The sequence below is a fragment of the Scyliorhinus torazame genome, chromosome 7 (genome assembly GCF_047496885.1).
Source record: "Scyliorhinus torazame isolate Kashiwa2021f chromosome 7, sScyTor2.1, whole genome shotgun sequence".
Classification (NCBI taxonomy): Eukaryota; Metazoa; Chordata; class Chondrichthyes; order Carcharhiniformes; family Scyliorhinidae; genus Scyliorhinus; species Scyliorhinus torazame.
This window is the reverse complement of record NC_092713.1, coordinates 67,901,603-67,928,522: the sequence shown is the minus strand read 5'-3', so window position 1 is coordinate 67,928,522 and position 26,920 is coordinate 67,901,603. Positions and strand designations below refer to the sequence as shown.

Below are 26,920 nucleotides of genomic sequence, written 5' to 3'. Positions count from 1 at the left end.
GATCGGCGGCCCGGCCTCTCTGAAGGAGGACCTCCTTTCCTCCGCTGCCCTGCAAGATCCATCCGACATCTTCTTGCGGGGCAAGAAGCATGCGCGGGTGACGTCATTTACCCGGCGCCGGTTGGGTCATTTACGAGAATATAAATGAATGGCGGGGCAAGCAAACAAACAGATGGGCAAAGCAGACTTCTTGGATAATGAGGTGAATACACGGAGAAATATAAAATTTAACATTCATTCAACAAAACACAAGCACACAATCTCAATTTCCCTGGATTGTTGACTGCAGCAAGAATCTAAATCGATGTTGTTTTGTGGTAACCTCGATCAGGTATGTTGGCTGATCTGAAACGGAAGGGGGCGCAAAATCCAAGATGGCGCTTGTGAATACGGTCTATCTGGAGCCGGGACCCGGAAGTAAAAGCCCCCGGGGTGGGTGAGCGCTGGGGGTCCCGGCCTGGGCGCAGCGCCTGGAGCTTAGCCCCTGGAGTCCGGGCCCCTGTGTTCGAGGGGGATGGTCTGCGGACGAGTGTAAAGGGCCTGCGGGCGGTGGTCGCGGGGCTGTGGCTTGCCCCCCCTCCCGGGCTGAGGAGTTTCTGTGCTGAGGCCCCGGGCTGGGAGTTGCTCCTTCCCCCTGTGCTGGTGATGGACGAGTGGAAGCCGAACCCACGGGCCAAACCCTTCGTTCCGCGGCGGCACCGGAGCTGGCTTATCGCCTGGAAGTACAGGCTAACGGGACAGCGGTCAGTGAGGAGGTTGTGCCAGGTGAGGAGGTCGAGTTGGCTGGGCTGGGCCAGGCCAGTGCAGCAGTTAAACACTGGGCGGCGATTGTCCAGTGAGTACATAACGATCACATCAACTGACATCCTTATATGTCTCACAAACATTCCCTTTCCCTCTTTGACCTGATATGGTTGACCTTCCTCCATGAACAACACTCCCTTGTTGTCTAACTGGGAAGCACTGCTCTCACCTGGCACTACTCTTATCTATCACTTCCAATGGCTTCCCTTCTTGCTCCTGCCACCTTTACATCTGGTGTTCCACCCAAGGATCTAACCTTGGCTCCCTCTGATTTCTTATCCACATGCTGCCCTTGGAAACTGTTGTGTTATTCACCCTGGGGTAACACGGACTGCAACAGGATGCAGCTGAACTGTAAAGCATACACCAAACGTAGGTGTTGGTTCAATACGATTTATTGAACTATTGTAACAATGCACACAGCTGGCTGTGGGTGACACTGTACTACTCTAAGTGTACTAACTCTAACTTACTAGGCTAGCTCTGATCCACGTGTAGAAGGTGCTGACTGATTTATACACCCTGACTTTTCACTACAGTTGTCACCAGTGGAAAGAGGCGGAGTGCTGATGCCTCGTGTGTTTTATAGTTGGAAGCCCCCCTCTGGTGTTCTGTCTTGTGATTAGTTGTGTTCTGTACTGTATGTTGATTGGCTAACCTGGGTGTCACTGCCTGTTTTTTACCTCATGATGTGCATGGGTGCATATTATGACATCCCCCCTTTTTAAACAAAACTTGTTGGTTGCTTAGAGCATATACGACATATTAACAGATATAACTACAGCAAATGGCGAGTGAATGCATATGTTCATGTAAGGTATCTAGCGTGCAGATACAGAACAATATGTACAAAGGAAATATTTATAAGTCCAATCTCTGGGGCTGGCGTTGGATCCTTGTCGACTGCCTGAGAGGTGGAGGTGGGGATGACGGCGCCTTGACAGGTAGGATTGCAGCCAGATTGATGGCCTCGTGGAGCGAGGTGTCTGGAAAAGGCATCACGACAGCTGGAAACGTGAGATCCGGTGGTGGGCAGGCAAGTTTGCGTAGTGCCCTTCTGTTGCGCCTGACAATGGATCCATCAGCCATGCGAATCACCAACGACCTGGGAGCAGCCTGTCGAACAACAACAGCTGGAGCTCACCAGCCTTCACTAGGCAACGTTTTGCGAACAGCATCTTCCGGAGGGAGCACAGGCAAATCAGTAGTATGAGCATCATATGTCAGCTTTTGCCGGTTTCTGAGTTGCTGCACCTTTTGCAGCACTAGGAGATGATCCAGGTCAGGTAAATGAATGGCCGGAGCAGTCGTCTGCAGGTCACGATTCATAAGGAGTTGTGCCGGAGACATACCGGTGGACACGGGTTGCCCTGTACGCCAGGAGCGCAAGGTTAAAGTCAAAAGCTGAGTCCGCAGCCTTGCAGAGCAGTTGCTTCACGATATGGACCCCTTTTTCGACCTTCCCGTTAGATTGCGGGTAATGTGGGCTTGAGGTGATGTGCTTGAACTGATATATCTTTGCGAAGTTGGACCACTCTTGGCTGGGTGCAGGGACCGTTGTCGCTCATAATCGTGAGCGGAATACCATGCCTGGCAAATGTCTCCTTGCAGGCCTTGATGACAGTCCTTGATATGAGGTCGGACAGTTTCACCACTTCGGGGTAACTCGAGAAGTAGGCAATTCTAAGCACGTAGTCACGCCCATTGGTGTGAAAAAGGTTGATTCCCACCTTAGACCACGGAGAGGTCACGATCTCGTGTTGCTGGAGTGTTTCTTTGGGCTGAGCAGGCTGGAAACGCTGGCAAGTCGCACAATTGAGGACGATATTTGATATGTCCTCATTGATGCCAGGCCAATAGACAGCCTGCCGGGCCCTGCGCCTGCAATTCTCGATGCCGAGGTGTCCCTTGTGGATCTGTTTGAGCACTAAGCTCTGGAGGCTGCGAGGAATAACGATACGATCTAGCTTGAGGAGGATCCCCTCGGCAACTGTTAGGTCAACCTTGACATTAAAGAACTGGGGGCATTGCCCTTTCTGCCAGCCATTTGCAAGGTGATGTATGACCCGCTGCAGAAGAGGGTCCTTGGCAGTCTCTTCTTGAATGTTGACGTCTCGTTCGTCTGAGGCCGGGAGCTTGCTGGCACACAGTTGCACTTGTGCCTCAATTTGGCGGATGACGTCGACCTGTTCACAGGGCGAGATGATGGTGCAAAACAGGGCATCCACAATGATTTAGCTCCTTGCCCGGTGTGTAAACCAATTCGAAATCATACCTGCAGAGTCGAAGGAGAATGCGCTGAAGCCTGGGCGTCATGTCATTCAAGTCCTTGTGAATGATATGGACTAGGGATCTGTGGTCAGTCTCTACTGTGAAGGTTGGTAGACCGTAGACGTAATCATGGAACTTTACAATACCGGTGAGGAGGCCCAGGCACTCTTTCTCTATCTGAGCATACCTCTGCTCAGTGGGAGTCATGGCCCTGGACGCATAGACCACTGGAGCCCAGGACGAGGTGTCATTCTTCTGGAGGAGCAATGCACCAATGCCGTCCTGGCTGGCATCTGTGGAGATTTTTGTCTCCCGCTCTGGGTCAAAAAACGCTAGTACCGGAGCAGTGGTGAGCCTTTAACTCGAGCCACTCTGCTTGATGTGTGGGTAGCCACTGAAAGGCAGTGGACTTCTTCACCAGATGCCTGAGAGCCGTGGTGTATGATGCGAGGTTGGGAATGAACTTTCCCAAGAAGTTAACCATATACAGGAAGCGGAGTACCGCCTTTTCGTCTCCCGGGGTCGTCTTGGTGTTGATGGCCTTGACTTTGTCCGAGTCCGGTTGCACGCCCTGTTGGGATATTTGATCACCCAAAAACTTGATTGATGACATGCCAAAGGTGCATTTGGCCTTGTTCAACTTGAGGCCATTGGCATGTATGCGTCTAAAGACTTGTTGAACACGAGATATGTGTTCCTCTGGGGTCGTGGACCATATAATGATGTCATCAACATAAACCCGCACACCCTCAATGCCCTCCAGCATCTGTTCCATGATCCTGTGAAAGATTTCAGAGGCTGAAACAATACCAAACGACATGCGGTTGTAACAGTATCTTCTGAAAGGTGTATTAAACATGCAGAGCTTCCTGCTGGACTCGTCCAGTTGTATCTGCCAGAAGCCACGCGATGCATCTAGCTTCGTGAAGAATTTGGCATGTGCCATCTCACTGGTTAGCACCTCCCGCTTCGGGTTCAGGTAGTGTTCCCACATTATGTTTTGGTTAAGATCCTTGGGATATATACATGTGCGCAGTTCTCCAGAGGGCTTCTTCACACAGACCATCGAGCTGACCCAGTCAGTCGGTTCCATCACTTTAGAGATTTTCCCCTGGTCTTGGAGCTCGTGCAGCTGCGCATTTAAACGGTCCTTCAGAGGAGCCAGCACCCGGCGTGGTGCATGGATCACAGGCGTGGCATCAGGCCCGAGTAAGATTTTGTAGCGGTACGGCAGCGTGCCCATCCCACTGAACACACATCCGGATATTGTGACAGGATTTCGTCAATGTCAGCCTGAAGATTCACATTGGCCGAGGACATGGCATGGACTCGCATACACGAGATTGAGTAGCTTGCATGCACCAAGCAGGGAAGCCTTGTCAGGCTTGATGATTTCGATTCGCAGTGTGGCATTGATGGCCTTGTTGGAGACCTGCAGGTGACAAGACCCTAATGCAGTAATGGCATTGCCATTATAATCAAGCAGCTGACAGGCCGGTGGAAGAATATTTGGCTGCCTTTGGATGCGAGCAAGATCTGCTTGACATATGAGATTGGCTGAAGCACCAGTGTCCAGCTTGAACTGGATGCTGCATTGGTTGACTTGTACGACAGCACGCCATTCATCCGCAGAATCCACGTTGAGGATGAGTAGGCGTGTTGCTGAATTTGAGGAGGCCTTGTCGTATGTGATAATGATGCCCACACCATATGGGGACTCCAGGCAGTCGTCCTCTGGATCCGTGGTGTTACCAGGTTCCGAATCCAGCAGCCCTTGCTGCACACTTTGAACGCATTTGCGTTGGAACTGGGTTTGCTGGCCCACGATCGGAGGTGCAGACCTGCACAAGGCTGCATAATGTCCAGGCTTCCCACAATTTAAACATCGCCGGCCTCTTGCAGGGCATTGCCGCTTTAAGTGGGTGGTGCCGCAGTCCGGACACGTCATGATGTTGACGTCGTAATGCTCCGTGAGTCGTCGCACATACACAGTACGGTGAGCCGCCGCTCGCACCTGCGCAGTGTGGTCTTCGGCCGCTTCGTTCTCCCGCCCGTGGTGCGCATGCGTGGGACCCCGGGAAAAGCGTGTGAAATGGCCGCCTTCATCGATGCTAAGGCGCCGCATTCGGGCGATGGCCTGAACACTCTCTGCCTCGTGGGAGGCAAGTTGGTCCTGTTTTGCCGATTTAAGGCGGGAGTAGCGACGTTTCGCCTGTTCATGCACTTTACATGTCTCGATGGCGACTGGCAGGGTCATGTTTTTTATTTTTAGGAGCTGCACCCGCAGGGCATCGGAGTGGACCCCAAACACAATCTGATCCCTGATGAGGGAATCAGTGGTGTCACTGTAGTTGCAAGATTGCGCTAATATGCGGAGATGAGTTAGAAAGGATTGGAAAGGCTCATCCTTACCCTGAAGGCGTTGCTGGAAGACAGAGCGCTCAAAGCTCTCGTTCGTTTCGACTTCACAGTGACTGTTGAATTTGGCTAACGCGGTCTGGAACTTGGTCTTGTCCTCGCTGTCGGCAAAAGTGAGCGAATTGAAGATTTGGATGGCCTGGTCCCCCACAGTTGATGGGAGCAGCGCAATTTTTCTGGCATCGGACGCATCCTCGAGGCCCGAGGCCTCAATGTATAGACTGAATTTCTGCTTCGAAGACCCGCCAGTTGGCGCCGAGATTTCCAGAGCTGTGGAGGGGCCTGGATCTTCTCCATGTCGCTGGAAGGCACTTGCTGGTCGTCACTGAATTATTCAAGGTAAATTACTTAGATGAAGTTGACTCCTGGTATCATGTTGTGTTATTCACCCTGGGATAACACGGACTGCAACAGGATGCAGATGAACTATAAAGCATACACCAAACGTAGGCATTGGTTCAATACGATTTATTGAAATGCACAATGTAAATACATAGACATTCGGTGAAGCATATGGAGTATAATGCTACAGCAATAGAGAAAGTGCATAGAGAGATCAGTTCAGTCCATAAGAGAGTCATTCTAGAATCTGGTAACAGAGGGGAAGAAGCTGTTTTTGAATCTGTTGGTGCCTGTTCTCAGACTTTTGTATCTTCTGCCCGATGGAAGAGGTCGGAGGAGAGAATAACATGGTTGAGAGGGGTCTTTGATTATGCTGCCCAAGGCAGCATGGGGTTGTAAACAGAGTCACTGAATGGGAGGCGGGTTTGCATGATGGACTGGGCTGTGTTCACGACTCTGTAGTTTCTTACGGTCTTGGGCTGAGCAGTTGCCATACCAGGCTGTGATGCAGCCAGATGGGATGCTTTCTATGGTGCACCTGTAAAAGTTGGTATGAGTCAGCGTAGACATTCCGAATTTCCTTAGTTTCCTGAGGAATTTTGGCGCTGTTGTGCTTTCCTGGTCGTAGCGTCGACGTGGGTGGACCAGAGCAGACTGTTGGTGATGAGTACACCTAGGAATTTGAAGCTGTCAGCCATCTCCACCTTAGCACCATTGATGCAGACAGGGACGAGTACGACATTTCGCTTCCTGAAGTCGATAACCGGCTCCTTAGTTTTGCTGACATTGAGGGAGTGATTGTTGTCGTTGTACCATGCCGTTAGGTTCTCTATCTGCCTCCTGTACTCTGACTCAACCCGCTACAGTCGTGTCATCAGCAAACGTATAGATGGAGTTGGAGCTGAATTTTCCACACAGTCGTGTGTGCATAAGGAGTATAGTAGAGGGCTAAGTATGCAGCCTTACAGGGCCCCAGTATTGAGGACTATCGTGGAGGAGGTTGTCATGATATTCAAACATACATAATGATAGACAGACCAATGGACCAATTAGCACACATAACACGACAGCCAATCACAGACAAGAGCAGGCACAGTATAAGACAAGAAACACAACACTTCCTGGGCAGTCCATCTGGAGACAGCACAGGGCCAGGACCTCATAGCAAGACACTCACACAGTCACAACGTGCTGAGTACCAAGTCTGATGTGTAAATAGTTAAATGGAATAAAACAGCGTTGTACCAATCGCAACCGTGTTGGTTCGTCTGTACCTCTGAGCACCCAACACTTCATGATACCAGGAGTGAATCGATACCTACCGGCAAATCTGCCATCCTGAGCCATGGACACCCGCAACAAACCGCAGCCATTGCAAGTCGCTGGGAACCTGGGCACAAATTGGAAGCTCTTCAAGCAGCGCTTCGAACTCTTCATGCAAGCCAATGAAAAACAGGACGCCTCAGACGAAACAAAGATTGCCATGCTCCTCACTACCGCAGGTCAGCACGCCATCGATGTATACAACGCCTTGGTGTTCGCGGAAGGCGAGAACAAAGCTAAGTATGACGGTCCTCCTCAAGCTCGACAAGCAATTCAACGTTGAGGTCAACGAAAGCTTTGAGAGGTATGTCTTTCAGTAGCGCCTGCAAGGTAAGGATGAGCTCTTTCAGTCCTTCCTGGCGCACCTCCACATACTTGCGCAGTCCTGCGGTTACGACACCACCTCAGAGTCCATGATCCGGGACCAGATCGTTTTTCGCGTTGCCTTCAGTGGCCTATGCCAGCAGCTTCTAAAAATTAAAGGCCTGACCTTAGCATCTGCAGTTGAAGCCTGTGTCCTGCATGAGAATGCGACTAGACGCTATGCCCAATTTCAGGCGACCGAATCGGCATGGAGGGGTCCCACGCGATCGAATCGGCAAGCCAGGCCGCCCACGAGGCCGAACGCATCCAGGCAATCGAGTTTCTCCCAGCCCGCGGCCTGGACGAGGGCGGCCGTTTTGCGCGCTTTTTAAGGCCTCCCGCGTTTGTGCGCGCCACAACCTACGGCAACACTGAGGGACGTGCTGCGCAGGCGCGCCCGACGCAAGACCGAATTGCGCATGCGCAGTGGCGTAACGAACGCCATGACATCATGACGTGCGGCAACTGTGGAGCTGCACATTTAAAAGGGCAATGTCCTGCAAAAACCCGACAATGCCTACGCTGTGGCAAGATGGGCCACTACGCTGCCTACTGTCGAGCGACTCAACCTGTTGATCTTCCACATCTCCGACAACCACGCAGGAACGTGCGGACGATTCAGCCTCCACATTACAACATCCAAACCGACGACACAGATGACCAAGACGCCTTCCGGGTTGAGGTCATTGATGCGAACTGAGTCAACACCGTCAATCGGGCGAACCCTAACGGTCAACCGATCGCCGATCACTTTCCGCCTGGACACTGGCGCCTCCGCCAACCTCATAGCATGATCAGCCTTCTACGCCATGAAGGTCAGACCACCAATTCAGCCATCCCGGTGCAAGATAATCGACTACAACGGGAACGTTATCCCGGCCATGGCATCCTGCCAGCTCCAGGTGACACACAACACACACACGGCCACACTCTCGTTCGAGATAGTTGGCTCATCGAAGGACTCCCTGCTGGGCGCACAGGCATGCAAGGCTCTCCACCTTGTGCAACAAATCCTCTCTCTCCAGGCGGCATGTCTGACTTCACGGATGCAGAGTTCTACGCACAGCTCCAATCGCTCCTCGCCCACAACCAGGAGGCATTCGAGGGCATGGGAACACTGCCATACACCCACCGAATTCGCCTCAAACCGGGCGCCATCCCGGTCGTTCACGCACCTCGCAGGGTTCCTGCGCCACTTAAAGACCGCCTCAAGCAGCAGCTGCAGGATCTCCAGGACCAAGGGGTCCTATCCAGGGTCACGGAGCCCACGCCATGGGTCAGCTCCATGGTGTGTGTCAAGAAGCCCTCTGGCGAGCTCCGCACCTGTATTGACCCAAAGACCTCGATAATAATATTATGAGGGAACATTATCCCATACCCAAACGGGAGGAGATCACCAGTGAAATGGCCCAGGCGAAGATATTCACAAAACTGGATGCTTCTAAAGGATTTTGGCAGATCCAACTGGACCCGTCCAGCCGAAAGCTATGCACCTTCAACACCCCTTTCGGCAGGTTCTGCTACAACCGGATGCCATTTGGCATCCGAGGTCTTCCATAGAATCATGGAGCAGATAATGGAAGGCATCGAAGGGGTGCGCGTATATGTGGACGATGTCATCATCTGGTCCACCACACCGCAGGAGCATATATATCGTCTCCAACGCGTTTTTGCCCGCGTACGGGAAAACGGCCTGCGCCTCAACCGAGCCAAGTGCTCCTTTCGCCAGACCGAGTTGAGGTTCCTGGGGGACCATATCTCCCGGTCAGGGGTCCGTCCGGATGCAGACAAGGTGAGCGCCATCACAGCCATGCCGCAGCCGGCCGACAAGAAGGCTGCCCTACGCTTCCTTGACATGGTCAACTTCCTGGGGAAGTTCATTCCCAACCTTGCCTCCCACACGACGACTCTGCGCCACCTCGTCAGAAAATCCACAGAGTTCCAGTGGCAACACACACACCAGCTGGAATGGGAGGAGCTCAAACGCAAACTCACTACGGCACCAGTGTTGGCGTTTTTTGACATGTCTCGTGCCACCAAAATCTCAACTGATGCCAGCCAATCCGGCATTGGAGCAGTGCTCCTGCAGAGGGATGACACGGCATCATGGGCCCCAGTGGCCTATGCATCGCGGGCCATGACCCCCACAGAGCAGCGCTACGCGCAAATCGAAAAAGAATGCCTGGGCTTGCTCACCGGTTTAGACAAGTTCTACGATTACGTCTATGGTCTTCCACGGTTCACGGTCGAAACTGACCACTGCCCCCTGGTCAGCATAATAAACAAGGACCTGAACGAGATGACCCCTCGCCTCCAGCGCATCCTACTTAAACTCAGGAGGTACGACTTCTAACTGGTCTACGCTCCAGGGAAGGACCTCATCGTGGCGGATGCCCTATCCAGAGCAGTGAGCACGCCGCCAGATGCGGAGGGGTTCGTATGTCAGGCCGAGGCACAGGTGGCTTTTACAGCGGCAAATCTGCCGGCTGACGACTCCAGTCTGGCCCGTATCCGCCGAGAGACTGCGGCCGACCCCTTCTGCAGCGAGTGATGCGCCACATGACGGGAGGATGGCTCAAAGGGCAGTGCCCGCAGTTCTACAATGTACGAGACAACCTAGCCATCATTGATGGTGTCCTTCTGAAGCTGGACCGGATTGTGATTCCACACAGCATGCACCAGCTGGTTCTCGACCAACTACACGAAGGCCACTTGGGGGTCGAGAAGTGCAGACGGAGGGCTCGAGGGGTGGTATACTGGCCGGGCATCAGTGACGATATTGCCAACATGGTGCTCAACTGTACAACCTGCCAAAGGTTTCAGCCGGCGCAACCTCCTGAGACGCTTCAGCCCCATGAGCTGGTGACGTCCCCCTGGGCGAAGGTGGGTGTCGACCTATTTCACGCGCTCGGCATGGACTATGTCATCATAGTTGACTACTTCTCAAACTACCCAGAGGTCATACGCCTGCACGATTTGACGTCGTCTGCTGTCATCAGGGCCTGCAAAGACACCTTTGCTCGCCACGGCATTCCGATGACTGTCATGTCGGACAATGGGCCCTGTTTTGCCAGCCATGAATGGTCGTCCTTTGCTGCTTCGTTTGGCCTCACACATGTGACGTCCAACCCTCTGCATCCCCAGTCCAATAGAAAGGCGGAGAAGGGCGTTCACATTGCCAAGCAACGACTCTGCAAGGCTGCTGCTGCCGGGTCGGACTTCTACCTCGCCCTGCTGGCCTATCGCTCGGCCCCACTAGCCACTGGTCTCTCACCAGCACAGCTGCTGATGGGTCGCACCCTCAGAACCTCTGTGCCTTCCATCCTGGCACCAACAATAGACCATGCTCCGGTACTGCATAGGATGCAACTGCAGCACGGTCGCCAGAAGAGATCGTACGACATACGGGCAACTGATCTTCCCTCCCTGGCCCCTGGAGACAACGTCCGCATCCACCTACCAGACGGTGGCTGGTCAGCACCTGCCGAAGTTCTCCGACGCGTGGCTCCCCGCTCGTTCCTGGTACGCATGCCGGATGGATCCGTGCGTAGGCGCAATCGCCGAGCCCTTCGCTTACTTCCACGCTCGCAACGGGACCCTACACAGACGCCGTGTCCTCCACTGGTTCCTGATAGCGACTTCGTGGAGCTGCCATATACCATGCCCCTTCTGTTGCCGCCCGTGGCCAGGCTCGCACCTCAGCCAGTGGTTCTCGACCCACCCTTGAGGCGGTCAACCCGAATTCGTCGCCCACCTACTAGACTGGACTTATGAGACTGTTCACACGTCAAACTTTTGCAACCACTGTTTTATAACATGTCACTGTTTTATCGTTACAGGCCTCGTTTGATCGTTCCAAATTTCCACGTTCTTCTTTTGTTATGGTACAACCTCGTTAGCATGTCACACCTGACATCGCCCCTTGTATAAAGTGAAGCCCCATGTACATTATGTAAATATTACGCACACACACACCTTTAGCTGCACTCAGGACACATTTATATTTATAACCATGTAGGCACATAATCTTGTAAAAAAGGGGGGATGTCATGATATTCAAACATACATCATAACACATACATAATGATAGACAGACCAACGGACCAATTAGCACACATAACACGACAGCCAATCACAGACAAGAGCAGACACAGTATAAGACAAGAAATACTACATTTCCTGGGCAGTCCATCTGGAGACAGCACAGGGCCAGGACCTCATAGCAAGACACTCACACAGTCACAACGTGCTGAGTACCAAGTCTGATGTATAAATATTTAAATGGAATAAAACTGCGTTGTACCAATCGCAACCGTGTTGGTTCGTCTGTACCTCAGAGCACCCAACACTTCAGAGGTGTTGTTTATCCTTACTGATTGTAGTCTGTGGGTCAGGAAGTCGAGGATTCAGTTGCAGAGGGAGGAGCAAAGTCCTAGGTTTTGGAGTTTTGATATGAGCTTCACTGTGATTATGGTGTTGAAGGTGAAGCTGTAGTTAACGAATAGGAGTCTGACGTAGGAGCCCTTGTTGTCGAGATGTCTCTCCACTATCTCTAAGAAGTTGTCAGACAGCTTGTCTAACATTAAATATTGGATGAACAGTGGTGTCTTCCAATTAAATATGAGGAAGACTGAAGTCATTCTATCTTAGTGTCATGTGAGAGTACCTTTAAGAAATGGGTGTTTATTACTGCAGTGATGTCAGAGAGTGGATGGAGCTGGGCTTTTTACTTTTGCTTTAGGCTTTTTGCTGCAGGGTGGGTTTGGTTTCATTTTAATTTTGGAGAAGCTGCAATCACAGCAGGATGTGTGTGAATCTCTGCAAGCTTATGAGTGTCCATTTGCGGATTTCAACGTGGTAACTGTTGTCAGTAGTGAAATTAAGCCTGATGTCTTTCTGTAAAAAGGTGTTTTTAAGTCTTATGGATGTTAAAAGGAAAGCTTAAAGGATTACTTAGTGTTGTAGTCTTTGGGGGTTGTATTTGAATTAATGGTTGCTAAGATGTTCACTATGTTTTAAAAAGGTTAACTTGAGTTCATAGAATAAACATTGTTTTGCTTTAAAAATTACTTTTCCATTTCTGCTGTACCACACCTGTAGAGTGGGCCGTGTGCTACCCATACCACAATCTATTAAAAGTTGTGGGTCAGGTGAACTCTATGATACACTTTGGGGTTCTCTAAACCCTGGCCCATAACTTGAGTCCCCAAACTCTGTTCCGTAGCCAGCTATTCCACATTGACAACTGTGGGAGTCTGAATCAGGTTGTTTTCAATCTTGGGGTCATGTTTGATTCTGAGATGAGCATTTGACCACACCTCGCTTAAGGTAAGGGGCATGAGGTTTAGAGGGGATGTGAGGAAAAACATTTTCATCCAGAGGGTGGTGGGAGTCTGGAATTCACTGCCTGAAAGGATGGTGGGGCAGAGATCCTCATAACATTTCAGACGTATTTGGATATGCCAAGGCACGCATGGCTATGGGCCAAGTTTTGGAAAATGGGATTAGAATATGTTGGTGTTTTGGCCAGTGCAGATACGATAGGCTAAAGCCCTTTTCTGTGCTGACCTGACTCATTATAATCGTATTTTTCCACCTTCGTAACTTCACCAAACTCTACCACTGCCTCAGCTCATCTGTTGAAATCCTCACCCATACCTCTGTTATCTCTGGAATTGATGATTCCAAAGCAGTCTCTGGCCGGCCTCCTACCTTCAGCCTCTGGAATCTTGAAGTCATCCAAAGTTTTGGTGCCCGTGTCTAAACTCGCACCAAGACCAGTTCAGCAATATTCCACATCCTTGTTTTCAGATCCCAGCTGCAAGCCCTGGATCCTCATTTGGTCTCAATGTGCACAATGTTTCAGACTGATAACATTTTGCCAGAATTGAAATGATTTAACTGTTACACAAGCTAACTTGACCTGTTGTAAACATAGGTATCGGCCTAATGTTCTCCTAAGACTCCATTGGGATATATAAAGTAATTTTCTGCTTTAATTACCCATGGAATGCATTTGTTTTAGTGGTCCATTGTTGGTTGTTCTTGTAAGTAAAATCTCTCCAACTGAACGTTTTTTTCTTTCTGACTCTGAACACTGAACAGGCATTTTCTGTTTTCCAGACTGGCGCACTGCTATTTTTACTAGTGACTGTAATTGTCAACATCAAACTTATCTTGGATACAAGAAGAGCGGTAGCTGAGGAGGAATTAGTACAAGACTATGGTAAGCTTCTGTGAAGCGCCTTGTAACCTTTTTTCTCTATGTTATTAAAGGTGCTACTGTATATAAATGCAAATTGTTGGTAATGTTGGGGGATACAGCAATGTGAGAGAGGGTTGTGAGTTCAGTTTTCTCATCCGCATTGTGGGTTTTTTTGGGCTCCTCATGTAACAATACATGTTCAAAGGTAGTGATTTACACTGAAAATTTGCTTGATCTTTCAACCAAATTGACAAGCGTTTTTCATTAGTAACACAGGTCATTGTAGCCTTTTGAATCGAGAGCCAATTCTTCAACTATTTTTACAGCATAGTCAACATTATAATCTATCCTTCCATTTGTATTTATTTTAAGTGACACTTTGATCCAAGGGTTTATAACTTTGTTTAGGAATATAGCTTTAAATAGTTGCCGTTTTAATGACATTTGTAATTCATTAGGTGTGACTCATGCCTATTTATCCAACTCAATGGCTGGTCATGCCAGTTTTAAAAATTCAGCTGCATATACAATTTATTTTTATAAGTTTATGGAAATTGCTAGAATCTGCTTTTAATACTTTGTCATAATAGGTTCTGAAGACTAGAATTTCTAACTTTCAATAAAGACGATTTGTGTTGAAACATACCAATAAACTAAATTTCGTTGATCACACCATTTAGAATCACAGAATATCACAGCACTGAGGAGGCCATTCGGCCCACTGTGTCTATACTGGTTTTTGGGTAATGCGATCCACTTGGCCCAACACTTCTCCTCTCATCCTGTAGCCCTCTAATTATTTCCGATTCAACTATTCATCCAATTCCCATTGGAATGTTCTGATTAAATCTCCTTCCACCACTTTTTCAGACAGCACATTCTAGATCATGACAGCTTGCTGAGTGTATATGGTTTGTTTGCCATCACCTTAAAGCTGTGTTCTCTGGTTTTTGATCTTTCTGCACTAGCAAGAGTTTCCCCTTACTTTATTGAACCATTCATGATTTTGAACATCTGTATCAAAAGTTAAGATCCTAGTCTTCTCCTGCCAAAGGAGAACAATGTCCGCTTCTTCAGTCTGCCCATGTAAGTGAAGTCCTTCATCCCTGATCCTGCTCTCTGCACCATCTGAGATCTTACAAATATCCTAAAGCAGTGTGCCAAGGATTGAACGCAGTACTCTAGGTGAAGGATTGTTTTCTAAAGGTTGAGTACAACTTTCTTGATTTTGTACCCTGTTTCAGAATTAATAAAGCCAAGGATCCCAAATGCTCCTCCACTTGTCCTGTCATCTTTGAAGATTTGTATACATGTAATGCCCTTTTAAAATTAGCATTTGGTTTATATTGTCTCTCTCTGCTTTTTCCAACCAAAATGAATCATTTCACACTTCTGCATTAAATTTCATCTGCCATGTGTTTGTCCACCTCATCAGTCTGCCTGTTCTTTTGAAAGCTGTGGTGTAGTGGTATTGTAGTTGGACTTTAATCGAGAGACCCAGGGTAATCGAGAGACCAAGGAGAGACGGCACAGTGATGTTGTCGCAGTATTAGTAATCCAGAGACCCAGGAAAATGATCTTGGGACCTGGGTTTGAATCCCACCATGGCAGGTGATGGAATTTAAACTCAATAAAATATCTGGAATGAAAAGTCTAATGATGACCATGAAACCATTGTCGATTGTCGTAAAAACCCACCTGATTCACTAATGTCCTTTAAGGGAAGGAAATCTGCTACTCTTACCTGGTCTGGCCTACATGTGACAGCAATGTGGTTGACTCTTAAATGCCCTCTGAAATGACCTAGCAAGCCACTCAGTTGTATTCACCACTGCAAAAACACGAAAAAGGAATGAAACCAGACGGATCTCACAGACTCGTCAAGTAGCAGCCTGACGTAGTCATACTCACAGAATCATACATTACATGCAATGTCCCAGACACCACTATCACCATTCATGGGTATGTCCTGTCTCACTGACAAGACACACTAGTATAGAATTGTGAGGGAGTTGCCCTGGGAGTCCTCAACATTGATTCAGCACCCATGAAGACTCATGGCAAAGAAGCCTCCTGCTGATGTACCGGCCACCATCAGCTGATGAATCGGTACTCCTCCACGACTTGGAGGAAACATTGAGGGCACTGAGGGTGGCCAGGGTGTAGAATATGCTCTGGGTGGGGGACTTCAGTGTCCATCACCAAGAGTGGCTCGGTAGTACCACCACTGACCGAGTTGGCCGCAACCTAAAGGACATAGCTGCTAGACTGGGACTGCAGCAGGTGGTGAGGGAACCAACAAGAGGGAAAAACATACTTTACCCCATCCTCCCCAACCTGTCTGCTGCAGGTGCATCTGTCCATGACAGTATCGGTAGAAGTGACGGTCCTTGTAGAAACCAAGTCCCGTCTTTACATTGAGGACACCCTTCATCGCGTTGTGTGGCACTACCGTCATGTTAAATGCAATTGAACAGATCTAACAACTCTAGACTGGGCACCCATGCGACGCTATGGGCCATCAGCAGCAGCTAAATTACACTCAACTACAATCTGCAACGTCATGGCCTGGCATATCCATCACTATGAATACCACCAAGCCAGAGAACCCTGGTTCAATGAAGAGTTCTTGACAGCATTCCAGGCGTGACACCAGGCATAGCTGGTGCCAACCTGGTGAAGCTACAACACAGTACACTTGTGTGCCAGACAGCATAAGCAGCAAGTAATAGACATAGCTACGTGATTCCACAACAAACGCATCCGATCTAAGCTCTGTAGTCCTGCCCCATCCAGTCGTGAATGGTGGTGAACAATTAAACAACTCATTGGAGGGGGGGTGCTCCACAAATATCCCCATCCTCACTGATGGAGGAGCCCAGCACATTTGTGCCAAAGACCAGGCTGAATCATTAGCAACAATCCTCAGGCAGAAGTGCTGACTGGATGATCCATATCGGTCTCCTCCAGAGGTCCCCAGCATCTAGCTGAAGGTTGGCGACTCTGTGTTGCAGGCCGTTGGGGGAAAGTTTTTTTTTTTTTTGGACTAGTAGTGTTCTGCTTGGTGCGGCAGAAGAGCTGAAGTTGTGATTGTGAGTTGTTGTTTGAGTGCAGACTCGGGGATCCAGGGGGATCAGAATCTCGGAAGATGAGATTGAAACCCTGCAAGGTGGGTCGTTGTTGAGGCTTTCCCAGTTGGAAAGACATTTGAACCCTAGAGGTGCGAGAGGACTGGAGGACAGCTAATGTGGTGCCACTGTTCAAGAACGGAAGTACCAGGAAATTACAGGCCAGTGAGTCTAACTTCACTGGTAGGGTAACTACTGGAAAAAAATTCTGAGGGACCAGATTAATCTTCTCTTGGAGAGGCAAGGATTAATCAAGGGTAGTCTGCATGGTTTTGTCAAATCTTACAAATTTGATTGAATTTTTTGAGGAGGTGACTACGTGTGTAGATCAGTGTGGTTGATATAGTCTGCATGGACTTCGGTAAGGCTTTTGATAAGGTCCCATATGGGAGACTGATGAAGAAAGTATGAGCCCATGGGATTCTGGGCAATTTGGCACACTGGATCCAAAACTAGCTTCATGGTAGGAGGCAGAGGGTGATGGTTGAAGGTTGTTTTTGTGACTAGAAGCCTGTGTCCAGTGGTGTTCTGCAGGGATCGGTGCTGTGTTTCTTGTTGTTTGTAGTATACATTTAATGATCTGGATGCGAATGTAGGAGGTATGATAAGTAAGTTCACAGATGACACAAAAATTGGTGGTGTGGTAAATAGTGAGGAGCAAGGCCTTCGATTACAGGACGATATAGACGGACTGGTTAGATGGGCAGAAGAGAGGCAAATGGAATTTAACCATGAAAAGCGTGAGGTAATGCATTTTGGGAGGACTAACGAGATAAGGGAATATACAATGAATGGTTGGACCCTGGGAAGTACAGAGGATCAAAGGGACATTGGTTTGCAGGTTCACAGATTTCTGGAGACAACAGGACAGGTAGATCAGGTGGTTAAGAAGGCCTATGGGATTCTTGCCTTTATTAACCGAAGCATTGAATATGCGAACAGGGAGGTTATGCTGGAGCTGTAGACCCCAGCTGGACTACTGTGTGTAGTTCTGGTCACCACACTTTAGAAAGGAAGTGATTGCACTGGAGAGAGTGCAGAGAGATTCATCGGGATATTGCCTGGGCTGGATCGTTTCAGCTAGAGACTGTATAGGTTGGGATTGTTTTCCCGAGAGAGAAGGCTGAGAGGTGACCTGATGGAGGTGTATAAAATTATTATTTATTTATTTTTTGATAAATTTAGAATACCCAATTAATTTTTTCCAATTAAGGAGCAATTTAGTGTGGCCAGTCCACCTACCCTGCACATCTTTGAGGTGTGGGGGCGAAACCCACGCAAACATGGCGAGAATGTGCATACTCCACATGGACAGTGACCCAGAACCGGGATCAAACCTGGGACCTCGGCACCGTGAGGCAGCAGAGCTAACCCACTGCGCCACCGTGCTGTCCGGAGGTGCATAAAATTATAAGGGACATAGGGTGGACAGGAAGATATTTTTCCCCTTACTGGAGGGGTCAATAAACGAGGGGCATAGATTTAAGGTAATGGACAGGAGGTTGAGAGGAGATATGAGGAAAGCTTTTTCACCCAGATGGCGGTTGGATCTGAACCTCTCTGCCTGAAAGGGTGGTAAAGGCGGGAACCCTCACAACTGTTGAGAAGTATTTAGATGAGCACTTGAAATGCCATTGCAGACAAGGCTATGGACCAAGTGCTGGTTGGCGTGGACACGATGGGCCGAAGAGCCTCTTTCCTTGCTGTAAATCTGACTCTGACTCTATGACTCTGTGACATATGGCATTATGACTCCATAACATTATGTAATCTAACAAGAGTTCTGTAAAAATTTGACATCTTGGGCAGCACGGTGGCGCAGTGGTAGCACTGCAGTCTCACGGCCTGAGGTCCCAGGTTCGATCCCGGCTCTGGGTCACTGTCCGTGTGGAGTTTGCACATTCTCCCAGTGTTCGCGTGGGTTTTGCCCCCACAACCCAAAGATGTGCAAGGTAGGTGGATTGGCCACACTAAATTGCCCCTTAATTGGAAAAAATGAATTGGGTACTCTAAATTTTTTTTTAAAAATAATAATAAGTTGACATCTCGGCTTTTCAATTCTATCTTTCTAGAAGTGAACTCCAATGTGTTTTTTAAAGGTAGCGTTTTATCCTGATGCCCAAATTAACTTTGACCCTCCCACATAGCACGAGCTAACCTTCCCACAAGGATATTGGTCCCAGCTCTGTTGAGATACAACTTGCCACCTGAACAGGTCCCTCCTGCCCCAGTACTAAGCTTAATGTCTCGGGTATCTGAAGCACACACTCCTGCACCATTTCTCCAGCCGTGCACTAACCTGTCCAATCCTCCTCTTTCTATACTCACTCACATGTGGCACTCGGGTAACCCAGGCGTTAGTAACTGTGAGGTCCTGCTGTTTAATTTCTTCCTGAGCTCCTGAAACTCTTGAGTGCAGGACCTCAACCCTTCTTGCAGTGTCATTAGTTCCCACATCGATCACCGCCTCCTCTCTTCATACACCAATTTGTTTTTAAGATATCCATATTGATGATATGGACGAGGGACTGAGTGTTATATATCCATGTTTGCTGACAGTTTCCCACTTCGCTTTCTACGAACCTGTGAAGAAGCTGCAAAGGGATATAGAGAAGTTAAGTGAGTGGGCAAGAAATTGGTAGATGGAGTATACTGTGGACAAAGCTGATATTTCCATTTGGTAAGAGGAATAAAAGGAATTATTTTTGAAGACATTAAAATCCAAGTAAATGTTTAGTATTGAGAGGGATTTGGGTACCTTCCTTCATCAGTCACAGAAAACTAATGTGCAGGTACCGCAACAAATTCAACATGTCTGCCTTTATTGTAATGGGGTTGAAATATACAAGAATAAGGAAATTTTGCTGCAATTAATTATAAATTGATTAGCCCACACCTGGAATACTGTATCGAGTTTTGATTTTCTTACTCAAGGAAGGGTATACTCCTTTAGAGAAATGGGTGAAGTGATGGGGAGGGAGACAAAATTGAGGTTCATTGACTTTATCCCTGGAACAAGAGGATTGTTTTAGAAGATGGGATTGAGTTAGACATTGAATTTACAATGCAGAAGGAGGGCAGCCCATTGAGGCTGCATCGGCCCTTAGAAAGAGCACCCCACTTAAGCCCACACCTCCGCCCCCATACCTGTAACCCAGAAACCCCACCCAAACTCTTTGGACACTAAGGGCAATTTAACATGGCCAATCCACCTAACCTGCACGTCTTTGGACTGTGGGAGGAAACCGGAGCTCCCGGAGGAAACCCACGCAGACACACTGAGCACGTGCAGACTCCACACAGACAGTAACCCAAGCCGGGAATCCAAACTTGGAGCTTGGAGCTGTGAAGCGGCAGTGCTAACTACTGTGCTACCGTATCGCCCTTAGTTGACTCAGCTGTAGCCTCTACCATTTGGAAGAATGATCGGTGGTCGCATTCTAAGAGGATGTGATAGAGAATGAGTGCAAAGAGGCCGTTTTCTTTGGCTGGCGCGTCTAGCCATAATATTAGGATCAGTGGTCAGCCATTTCAGACTGGGATGAGAAGTATTTCCACCCAGACAGTTGTCAATCTTTAGAATTTTACAACTCCGAGAGCTGTGGATGCTCAGCCATTGAGTATATTTAAGAGTGATAGATTTTGGACTAAAGGGGAGCAATGAAAATGGGGATTGGGTGGGAAGGTAGAGTTGTAGTGGAATTTCAGCCGTAGTTTAATTGAATGGCAGAGCAGGCTTGAGAGGCCATTAAGCCTGCTCCTGCTCCAATCTCTTAAACACTGCAGTTCATGTGGTGTAGGTTCACAAGAATCCAATTTAGATAGGTTAATAAAACTGTAGTATGCCTGTATGTCATTCGGTTTTATGCTGGTACTTTGGGTTGACCTAGTAGCAGGTGTCATGATGGCTATGTCATGCAGTTATCATGTGAAGATGTTTGCAATGAAACATTATATGATTGTGCTGTAAGCAATGCCAGTTTGAGTGATCACTTTCAATTGAATAGCAAGAAGTAAGGCTGTTTGTCTTGATGTGGTGCAGTAAACCTGCAGTAATACAGTCTTGGATTTCAAATTATTTACCAGAGCTTTCTTCATGCGGTTTGATCCTCTTAACCTCTCTTGGATGTAGTGGTTATGCTACTGGACCAATGATCCTGAGACCTGGACTAATAATCCAGAGATCAAGAGGGTTAAAACATTCCAGTTACAGAATTTGAAGTCAGTACTTCTGTTTTAAATCTGGAAATCAATAGCTGGTCACAGTAAAAATGACCGTGAAGCTGGCAGATTATTGTAAAAAAAAAAAAATGGCTCACCTGTGTCCTTCAGCCAAAGATACCTGCCATCCTCAAACAATCTAGTCTATATGTCATTACAGTCTCGCACCAAAGTGGTTGACTCCTAATGTCATTCTAAAGTAGATTAGGAAGACTCTCCGTTGTATCAAGCAGCTACCTGGAATAGCAGTTCAAGAAGGTGGCCCACCAGGGCTGTCGGCATAGGCAATAGTGTTCATTTTTGTCTACAGGAATAGTGCCAGAAGACTGGAGGATAGCAAATGTTGTCCCCATGATCAAGAAGGAGAGTAAAGACAACCCCGGTAACTATAGACCAGTGAGCCTTACTTCTGTTGTGGGCAAAATCTTGGAAAGGTTTATAAGAGATCGGGTGTATAATCATCTGGAAAGGAATAATTTGATTAGACATAGTCAACACGGTTTTGTGAAGGGTAGGTCATGCCTCACAAACCTTATTGAGTTCTTTGAGAAGGTGACCAAACAGGTGGATGTGGGTAAAGCAGTTGACGTGGTGTGTATGGATTTCAGTAGGTTCCCCACGGTATGCTACTGCAGAAAATACGGAAGCATGGGATTCAGGGAGATTTAGCAGTTTGGATCAGAAATTGGCTAGCTGGAAGAAGACAAAGGGTGGTGGTTGATGGGAAGTGTTCAGACTGGAGTCCAGTTACTAGTGGTGTACCACAAGGATCTGTTTTGGGGCCACTGCTGTTTGTCATTTTTATAAATGACCTGGAGGACGGCGTAGAAGGATGGGTGAGTAAATTTGCAGATATCACTAAAGTCGGTGGAGTTGTGGACAGTGCGGAAGGATGTTACAAGGTACAGAGAGACATAGATAAGCTGCAGCGCTGGGCTGAGAGGTGGCAAATGGAGTTTAATGCAGAAAAGTGTGAGGTGATTCATTTTGGAAGGAATAACAGGAAGACAGAGTACTGGGCTAATGGTAATATTCTTGGCAGTGTGGATGAGCAGAGAGACCTCGGTGTCCATGTACGTAGATCCCTGAAATTTGCCACTCAGGTTGAGAGGGTTGTTAAGAAGGCGTATGGTGTGTTAGCTTTTATTGGTAGAGGGGTTGAGTTTCGGAGCCATGAGGTCATGTTGCAGCTGGACAAAACTCTGGTGCGGCCGCATTTGGAGTATTGCGTGCAATTCTGGTCGCCGCATTATAGGAAGGATGTGGAAGCATTGGAAAGGGTGCAGAGGAGATTTACCAGAATGTTGCCTGGTATGGAGGGACGATCTTATGAGGGAAGGCTGAGGGACTTGAGGCTGTTTTCGTTAGAGAGAAGAAGGTTAAGAGGTGACTTAATTGAGGCATACAAGATGATCAGAGGATTGGATAGTGAGAGCCTTTTTCCTCGGATGGTGATGTCTAGCACGAGGGGACATAGCTTTAAATTGAGGGGCGATAGATATAAGACAGATGTCAGAGGTAATTTCTTTACTCCGAGAGTAGTAAGGGCGTGGAATGCCCTGCCTGCAACAGTAGTGGACTCGCCAACACTAAGGGCATTCAAATGGTCATTGGATAGACATATGGACGAAAAGGGAATAGTGTAGATGGGCTTTAGAGTGGTTTCACAGGTCGACGCAACATCGAGGGCCGAAGGGCCTGTACTGCGCTGTAATGTTCTATGTTCTATTTCTTGAGAATGAATGTTGCACAGCAATTTGCTAATGTCTTGGCTATTGTGTAAAACTCAGTTCTACCAATTTACTTGTCTACAGTTCTGTCTATTATAAATTTGATTGAAAGGACTTATTATCATATTCCTGTGACAGATAATATCATTCCCAATATGGAAACTGCTCGAAGGCCATCCCATGGCCGAAAGGTCCTGGATATTGAAGTCTATTCCAGCAGGTCAAAGGTCTACGTTGCTGTTGATGGAACCACAGTAAGTACCTTTTCACTGCTTTATTTAACCTTCTCTGTACATTGCTGCACAAGTATTGTATTGTTACCAACACTGACTTAGTGTACACAAGGGAATAAGTATGGAAAGTCAAGTAGTTCTTTTGTCAGCAGGGGGTATTGTTAAAGTAAACCAGTATGTCAGGAGTATTGAAGTTTATAATTTGTTTGTGCTTTGTATCTGCTTCTGAGTGTTGCAAAATAGCATTTCTTATTAGCAAATATGTAGGAAATAAAAATAGGAAGTGCTGGAAACACTCAGCAGGTCTGGCAGCGTCTGTGGAGCGAGAAACAAAGTTAACATTTTGAGACCAATATCTCCTCTTCAGAAGTGTTAACTGGCGTCCCAATCACTGGACCAGTTAACTCAACATGGCAGTGGTCAAACCGTAGACCTTCCTGATCACCTTACTGAACTGTTGAGGGAATGTTTGTTCTGTTTGATGCTAATTTAAGAAAGCTATTTCATGTTTGTTCAGCCTCATCATCACTACTGAGCAACTAATGAAAATTTAGTTTTGGATTTGTATTTCAAGTTTGTACTGCCAAGTGAGGTAAAGCAGCAGTGGAACAATTGTGGGTTCCACCAATGATTTCCAGGTCAGATCTAGTACAAAAGTTGGAAGAAATCTGGCCAAGGCCAAAACTATATTTTATATCCTGTGAATTTTTCTTGTCATCTCCAGCTCCCCTTTTTTGAGGAGATTGTCAAATTGCAAGTAGCTTTATGATGTCAACCCAGCTCCTTGTGTGTTGATTTCTGGAATTGCATACTGCTGTGAATTAAAACAATTGATCAAACCCATTGTGTTGTACAGAACCTTTTTTAAACTAGTTTTAGTCTGGTCAAAATAAGTACAGGTATAGTAATTGTTGAGTGGGAAGGATCGAACAATTAGAGGAAGGTTGGTTGATGATATTTTAATTGTTCAGCTGCCTCATTCTGCTGTGGAGCCAGTATATTGCTGCCTACAGCTGACATTCCTGTAACCTGTTAGAAATAACAACTGAATCACTTTCATTCCATATAGAATACCTATTTTATATGTAAAATAAGCACTTAATTTTATATTTTCGTATGAAGAAACTTTTGATAATATTAAAGAATAGCGATGTGAGCAATACCACTAAAGATTTAAAAACATCTAATTCTATTATGTAGCAAGGCAAATGATTGAAAAGTGCAAACTCCCTGGCAGCCTATCATGAAGGGCATCCTGTTTGTTTCATTTGCAACCTGAGATATTAACCTATTTGCCCAGTCACTTAGTGGATGGGGGAGAAGATCCCTCCTCTGGGGAGTTCTGTTGATTTCCTGGTTATATTGATGTACTTTCGTATTTTCCCATTTTAGGTTCTTGAGGATGAAGTCAAAGAGCAGGGTCGAGGAATACATGTTATTGTTTTGAATCAAGCTACAGTGAGTACACTGCAATAAGAAGACTAAAACTTCATCCACACATACCAGCATTTTGCACCTAGTTTCAAAGTTTTGGGGCATGTAAGAGACAGTTCCGACTCTACTGTGGGTATATATGACACAATTCAGACAATATTGGTGTACATATAACATAATTCAGACAATATTGGTGTACATATAACATAATTCAGACAATATTGGGGCATATATGACAATTCAAGCACTATTGGTCAAACTCTTTGGGTTCAATGGACAATACAGATTAACTAGTTTGCCTTTTGCCCTCCACAAAATAAAATTTAAACATGAAGAAAGTCTTGGATCCTTTAAACAATACAAATTTCAGGGCAGCATGGTAAAAGTGTGTCCAATTATCATAGAATCATAGAATTTGCAGTGCAGAAGGAGGCCATTCGGCCCATCGAGCTGACGCCGGCCTTTGAAAAGGGTACCCTACTTAAGCCCATGCCTCCACCCTATCTCCGTAAACCAGTAACCCCACCTAACCTTTTGGACACTAACGGGCAATTTAGCATGGCCAATCCACCTAACCTGCACATCTTTGGACTGTGGGAGGAAACCGGAGCACATGGAGGAAACCCACGCAGACACTGGGAGAATGTACAAACTCCACACAGACAGTCACCGGAGGCTGGAATTGAACCTGTGACCCTGGAGCTGTGAGGCAGCAATGCTAACCACTGTGCCATATTGCCGCCCTTTATGAAGGGATGGATAGGACCAGATAGGGTAGAGAGGAACAAACTGCTCCAGTAGCTCAATTAATAATGAGGGGCCATGGATACAAGTTTAAATCGAAGATGCAGAACCGAGAATGGGGAAAAAATTGTGAGGCTGTAGACTTCACTTCCAGGTTTAGTATTGAGGAAGAAATTTCCAACATTCAAGATTTAAATTTGAAAGATTTTGGGGGGGCAGTGGGAAAAATGGATTGTAGGTGCAGGTGGGTACTTTTCTTTAGAACAGTGTTTTTCAAACCTTTTTTCCAGGGACCCATTTTTACCAACTGGCCAACCTTCGCGACCCACGCCGTCCGGCCTTCGCGACCCACGCCGGCCGGCCTTCGCGACCCACACCGCTTCGCGACCCACGCTGGCCAGCCTTCGTGACCCACCACTTTCTCTTACCTTGTTTGCTGCTGACAAAAATGGAGGAAATGGTTTTGGGTCCCTTTGGCCCTCGTACACGCTCCTCCAATGGAACCTGTTGGATGAAGGTGAAGCCTTCTGGTGTCGGAAAGGATGGAGTCTCCATCTGTCCAAAGTTCTGCATTTTTTTTCCTTTAAAACTTTATCAAATAAAATCCCCCGAACTTGTAAAAAAAAAATGAATAAAATAAATGAAAAAAATAAAAATAAAATGAATAATATAAATGAATAAAACCCCCCCCCGAACTTGTAAAACAAAAAGCTGCGACCGTTTTTTTTTTTAAAAAAGCGGCCGCACTGTGCATGCGTGCCCGATCATCGACGCGCATGCACATAGTTTTGCGCATGCGCGCTGATGTCGCTTGCGGCCGCATTTCGTTTACATGTTCGTGGCCATTTTGAAGGCCGCTTGCAGCCGGCGTTATTAACGTTATTAGGACCTCCTTACACCCGCCCGAAAATCCCCTTGTATCTGCCACTGTTTTGTCACTGATTTCATTGGTGTGGGGGGTGGGGAGAAGCTTCAAATATACAGTTGGAGCATAAGTGAAAACTGGAAGCAGTAAAGGAGCTGATTAACCAGTGATCTCCGCTGAGCGAGAACCAATAGCAACTCAATTGAAATGGGCTGCACAATGTTAATGTTTATGGAAAAATGAGAAATTAAAATGGGAAGGAAAATAATGTACATAATCAGAAATATTTCTGACATCAATTGGTGTTTTAATGTTGTAGATGTGAACCCAAAATCTGTATTTTTCCACTCGTCTTAATTTGTTAAGACGCTCTTGAAAACTGTTTAGGCCCGATGTTCCTGAATTTGCTATATTGCTAGAATTTTTCCCAGTAATACCCAACATGGTTCAGAATAAGTACGATATGCGGTAATGTTGATTGAAATTATTCACCACTGTTGGCAATTAACTCAGATGTGGAAATAATTTGAAAGAAGATTTCTGCAATCAACATTCATACTAAATATCTCTCCAATCTATGGCTGTATGTATCCAATGTGTAACTGCATTGATCTTTTGTGATGTAAATTGCTCTATGCTGTCTTGCAATCAAACCAGCCACTACGGATGGAGATCTCAAAATTAGAGTTCTTGAATTTAATTTTGGAGACTCCAAATAATCTTATTTCCCGACTCGAATGTGGTTTTGTTGAAATAATTTAAAACAGTTGGAAACTAAGTGGTTGCAGTAATTGTTTTACTGAATGGACTGGGGACACCTTGTCTTAATGATAAGAAAT

The 26,920-nt window shown here is 47.1% G+C and overlaps 1 protein-coding gene across 1 annotated transcript in view; it reads left to right on the top strand.

Moving 5' to 3' along the window:
• The first annotated feature begins 420 nt into the window (after window positions 1-420).
• The window catches only part of pomgnt1 (protein O-linked mannose N-acetylglucosaminyltransferase 1 (beta 1,2-)), a 72,482-nt gene continuing 45,982 nt past the window's right edge, over window positions 421-26,920 (top strand). The window contains exons 1-4 of the mRNA XM_072510848.1: window positions 421-765; window positions 13,645-13,747; window positions 22,944-23,059; window positions 24,431-24,496. Coding sequence (XP_072366949.1) covers window positions 646-765; window positions 13,645-13,747; window positions 22,944-23,059; window positions 24,431-24,496 — 405 coding nt within the window. The 5' untranslated portion in view covers window positions 421-645. The remainder of the gene's footprint in view (window positions 766-13,644; window positions 13,748-22,943; window positions 23,060-24,430; window positions 24,497-26,920) is intronic.